Source organism: Mustela nigripes, chromosome X (genome assembly GCF_022355385.1).
Source record: "Mustela nigripes isolate SB6536 chromosome X, MUSNIG.SB6536, whole genome shotgun sequence".
NCBI lineage: Eukaryota > Metazoa > Chordata > Mammalia > Carnivora > Mustelidae > Mustela > Mustela nigripes.
Genome location: NC_081575.1, coordinates 30,384,820 through 30,389,928, shown reverse-complemented (window position 1 = coordinate 30,389,928; position 5,109 = coordinate 30,384,820). Strand labels below are relative to the sequence as shown.

At 55.5% G+C, this 5,109-nt stretch overlaps 1 protein-coding gene across 1 annotated transcript in view; it reads right to left on the bottom strand.

The window, feature by feature from the left end:
* The window catches only part of KIAA1210 (KIAA1210 ortholog), a 74,058-nt gene that overhangs the window by 8,204 nt on the left and 60,745 nt on the right, over positions 1-5,109 (bottom strand). The window contains exons 9-10 of the mRNA XM_059385189.1: positions 3,986-4,094; positions 119-2,718 (exon numbers count right to left, since the gene is read on the bottom strand). Of these exons, the coding sequence (XP_059241172.1) occupies positions 119-2,718; positions 3,986-4,094 (2,709 nt within the window). The remainder of the gene's footprint in view (positions 1-118; positions 2,719-3,985; positions 4,095-5,109) is intronic.

The following is a 5,109-nucleotide window of genomic DNA, read 5'->3' as shown; positions in this document are numbered from 1 at the left end:
GTTGTTCTGGAGGACTGCGTTGTTCTGGAGGCGTGCTCCGTTGTTCTGGAGGACTGCGTTGTTCTGGAGGCGTGCTCCGTTGTTCTGGAGGACTGCTCCGTTGTGGGGGGGCACTCGCTGATCGCCGGGAGTCGGCTCGCTTCACTGCCCGCCTCCTGGGGTTCTGACAAGTCTTTCTGGGAGGCAGTGGAGGCAGGGGAGCTCGAGGCTCCAGAGCAATGCCCCACTCCAGAGCAGCGCTCTCTTCGCGCTCGGAGTCCTGCTGCTCGAATGAGGAGCTCAACCAGGACCGGTAGACGGTTCTGGGAGATGCCGGGCCTGGCACCAGGGCAGCACCTGGGGTGGAGGCACCCACCGGCTCTGGTGGGGCGGGCTGTGGCGGGACTTTGGGCCACACGGCGGGCTGCGAGGGGTCTCTGGGTGGCAGCTCCGCGGATGCGCCCTCAGTGCAGGTGCCATCAGCCTCCGACGCTTGCGCACCTCTCGCATTGGTCAAGGCCTGAGCAGAGTATGTGGGGAGCAGGGGCTCCATCGAAATGACCTTCTCGGCGGCGGCAGCTGTGGCCTCCAGACCCGAGAACACACTGGGCTCCGCTATGGGGTTCACGGAGGCCTGGGCAAGGCCTTGCAGAGACCAAGGCTCCGCAGGAGTGGCCGGCATTTCTGGACCGTCGGGGGCCTGTTGTGGGACCAGAGGTCGCGTCGGGGACTGAGAGTCGAGTCTGGGGAGCTGCGGTGGCTGCACCAAGGCGTTCTGGTCGACCCCAGCACTTTCTGCTCCCAGGCACACCTGCTGCTTCACGACTGGCCTCAGGACCGTCTGGGAGGGACATCGGGGAGGCGGCAGCTCCACGCGAATGCTCCCCTCGACAGCCGGGACCCACACAGGCTCCTGGAACGCTTGCTTGGTGATGGGTTCCAGCAGCGGGTGGGAATGCGGCCTCGGAGGCAGCGGTGGCAGCAGCTCCGCGGAAAAGAGCCCGACAGCGGTAGAAATTTCTGGACTTTTGGAGACTGGTTGCTCTACCCAAGGCCTCCCCAGGTGCTTGGAAGAGATTCTGGCAGGCAGCGGCTCCGGAGGAATGTCCCACTGTGCAGCCGTGCTGTCGGGGCCCGCGGAGGTCTGTGGCTCTGCCTGAGGGCTCTGCCGGGGCTGGACCGGTTGACGGGTGGGCGTGGGCTCCACAGGGCTGCTGCTGGGGGCAGGAGGCCTTGCCGAACCCTTGGACATTTGCTGCGGAAGGATCGGCTTCGAGAAGGACAGAGCCAGCCGCTCCACGGACACACCCCACTCTGCCGAGAGGATCTGGGAAACTGAGGCCACCTGTTGCTGGTCTGTGGGCTTCGCCGAGGCCTGGGAAGGGGGTCCGGGAGGCCCTAATTCGTCCGCGCTGCTCCACTCTTCAGCGCTGTCGTACTTCTCCACGTAGCCATCGGATTCTGTGAACATTTGGTCTTCAGGCTCCCCCAAGGCCTGGGCAGCTGAGGTGGGAGTCAGCAGCTCATCAGAACCGCTCGAGTTGCTGGAACTTTCTGAGTCTGAGGCTTCTTGGTCATCGTCAGGCTCCTCCAAGGGCTGGAAGGGGTGGCTGGGAGCCCGCTGCGGCTCGGACCCACTCTCCTCCTCCACCAATGCACTCTCTGGATCTGAGGATGCTTCCTCGGCTTCCGTGCTCCCAAAGGCCCCCGCCGAGTATCTGGCGGCCAGCTGCCGCTCGGGGCTGCTCAGCTCCCTAGCCGAACTCTCGGATCCTGTGAAGACGTCTTGGTCATCGTGAGGCTTCCCCGAGGACTGGAGAGAACCCCGGGGGAGCAGCTGCTGCTTGGGTCCGCTGTCCTCCTCTGACGGGCTCTCGGGATCCGAGGACCCGTCTCCGGCTCTAGGCTTTCTCAAGACCCAGGAAAGGCTTCTGGGAGTCAGCCTCTCGGCAGAAATGCCTCCCTCGGCCCGAGCGCTCGCCGGGCCTGAAATGCTTGCTGTGAAGGCCCGGAGAATGTTTGCGGGTGACCTTTCTCTGCAGACGGCTGGAATATCTTGAACGGACTCCATCTTCAACTTGATAGTTTGCAGATCAAAGCTGAAAGCCTCCTCCCCTTCTGACTGGAGGTGGGAGGAATCCATAAACACTTGTGCCTCCATAGCCACTGAGAAGATGACATCCTCCGAAGCTGTAGAAAGGCTTTCCGTCCCGGATGAAAGAGGAGCTCTGGCTTCTGGCTGCTCGGCTCCGGAGGCCCCGTCCTCCCTGCCTGGCGATGGACCCCAAACCACAGACTCTGCCCGGGCTTCGGGTACAGACTGGGACACTAGGGCTTTTCTGGTGTTCAAATCGATGCCAGCCTTTCTCTTTCTCTTGCCATCTCCATCTGGAAGCGGCTCCTGGGGAGGAGTGCGTTGGGCCTGCCGAGTCGCAGGCTGCTCCATGACTTGCCGCTCCAGAGACAGGTTCCGGAGACGGCAGTCCCTGGCATTCTTATTGGCAGGTGGGGACCCAGCCCTCTCACTGGGGACAAGCCCTCGACTGGATGGTTTAAACCTTCTTCCTCGGGGCGCACACTCAGTCGATCCTGAAGCACTCGATCCTTGTTTGCTGCGAAGTTTCCCTTGTGCCGCTGACTCCCGGCTCTCACCCCAGGCCCCGCTGGCCCATGCAGCCTTGTCCACTGGCTTCTTATCCTGCATTTCGGTTCTCTTGCTGTGTTTCAGGCTTGAGACACCTGTACCCAATAGAAATAAGGGAAAGAAAAATATGCATGCCTGGGACATCCTAAAATCAGAGGATTCGCCCCCGCCCCGTGGGTACATAGTCACTACTGAATCTCTTGGTATAAAGAAGCTTCTAGGCAGAACGGGGTCAGGGACTTGGCTGCTATTAGCCTCTACAGTTGGAAATGTTTACATCAAAGCGAAATCCCAATTTTATGAACGGATTACGAGGTCATCTCATCAACCGCCAATCAATGGTCTGGGCCACCGTTAGGTGAAACATGATTTTTGAACCCAAGGACACCAAATGGGTTCTATCCTCTGGGTGTAGAAGGGACGATTATTAAAGATAAATAAGAGAAAAAGATGAAAAAGAAAGTAAATTTAACTTTTACTTCCATTTCTTCTCTGTATGTGTGTGTGTATGTTTCAGGACAGTTTGGTGGTTTTGTTAGTTTTCATGGAAAACGAATTTAGGGATATCCCCCCCTTTCTTTTTGAACCCACGTGTAAAATCCTTTGTAGCAAAAAATAGGAAAGAACTCTTCAACTTAATTGTGGAATTGGAATTTTGTTTTATCAAGTATCGCTTGAAATTAGGTTGCTGTCAGCGGGAGCCACTATCCTTACACACACACACACACACATTTTTTGCTCCAGTGCTTTGTGTGGCTTGGGGGATTTGAGGGGCACCTGGGTGGCTCAGTGGATTAAGCCTCTGCCTTCGGCTCAGGTCATGGTCTCAGGATCCCGGGATCAAGCCCTGCATCGGACTCTCTGCTCGGTGGAGAGCCTGCTTCCCCCTCTCTCTCTGCCTGCATCTCTGCCTCTCTGCCTACTTGTGATCTCTGCCAAATAAATAAATAAAATCTTTCCCCAAAAACCTAGTTTTGGGCTATTTCTGTTATTAGTCTGGTTCTGGAGCTCAGGGGATATGGAAGGGGGAAATCACTGGTTGCCTCAGATATACCTTAGCCTTAGAGAGGATTAGACAAGCTTACAAACAAATAAGCAAGCACAGCACATCTCTCTGGTTGCAAATTCGTTTAGATAAAAGAGCGATCCAGGCATCATCTTTTACCTTAATCCCACACCAGTGGCAAGGGTACGAGTCGGGCAGTTTGGCTGGAGGAACCCAGACCCCCTTTGATATGCATCTTAAACCAAAAGCTCTCTAAGGGCCAGGGACAGACAGCAGCTTAGTCAATCTCATTCCACAGAGCCTGTCACAGAACGTGTGCAATACACCTTTCTGAATGAGGGTAAGTGTGTGCTAACCTGCACCGTCTCTTCTCGATTTCCATTTGTCCGTTTCTCTTGTCTTGGTTGTACTCTTCTCTTCTCCAGAAGCCACTAGAAGGATGGGCTCCTCTCGCTTTGCTTTCCCCTGAAAGAGGGAAAGAAAGAGCTTCAGACAGAAGTGCTTCCCACCCACCTCTGCGTGGCTGCCGAAGAGGATGACCTTAGGAAAAGAAGTCCTTGATCTCCAAAGGGCTCTGCTGGGAACACAACCACACCGTTAACCACAGAAATGATTTCCAGTGGCATCCATCCCCTTGCCGATCATGTTACCTACTGGAAGTGATCATTTTACTCATTGGGAGTGATTCGCCCAGAATGGAAGCTTCTGATCTCTGAGGGGTTGGCAGAAACAGCCCCAAATCCGCTGAACCACACAACAAGCCCGATGGCAGTCCTACTGGTGGCAACACCGGAATCCCCAAATTCGTTTCGGTGGATCTGGGAGCCAAACTCAAAACCCATTTGGCTTCTTTTCAGGGAATTTAGTGAAAGCATGAAGTACGTCTCTCCAGCTCCAGAGAAGGAAGAGGGTTGGGGTTTTGCTGGGAAAGGAGAGAGAAAATGACGAAGGGTCCGGCCCTCCCGCTGAGAGGGTTGAAGTTGGTTTCATATAAACAAGGTTTACGGATGATTACGGGGCAGCTTTGGAAATGTCAGAGCAAAGCTGCCCTGGACAGCAGCCGGACACTGCTAGCGTGAGCCTCTGTGACGTGCCTCTGAAGACTAACGTCCTACGCCTTCCGCTCGCACTCACAGTGCCTGTGCAGACTCGCTCAGCACAGAGGGATTCGTTCTTCAGTGAATGAGGTGAGGCAGCCCTGGGTTCCAATCTCTGCTCCTCTGTTCACTCACCACGTGAGCTTGGCCAGGTTGTTCGCTAAATCTCTATGCCCACACCTGAAAATTAGGGGTGGGGGGAACCTAAGCAACTCTAAAGCAAGGAGCAAATGATAGTGGCCATCATGTCAAACATGGTCCTGGACCCTTTTACATTCAGCCATGTCTCGGGGGAGTCACATGGAAAATGTCCTGACCTTCTGAGAGAGGGATGCCCAGGTCTTTTCTTCTTCTTTTTCCAAAAAAATTATTATTTATTCATT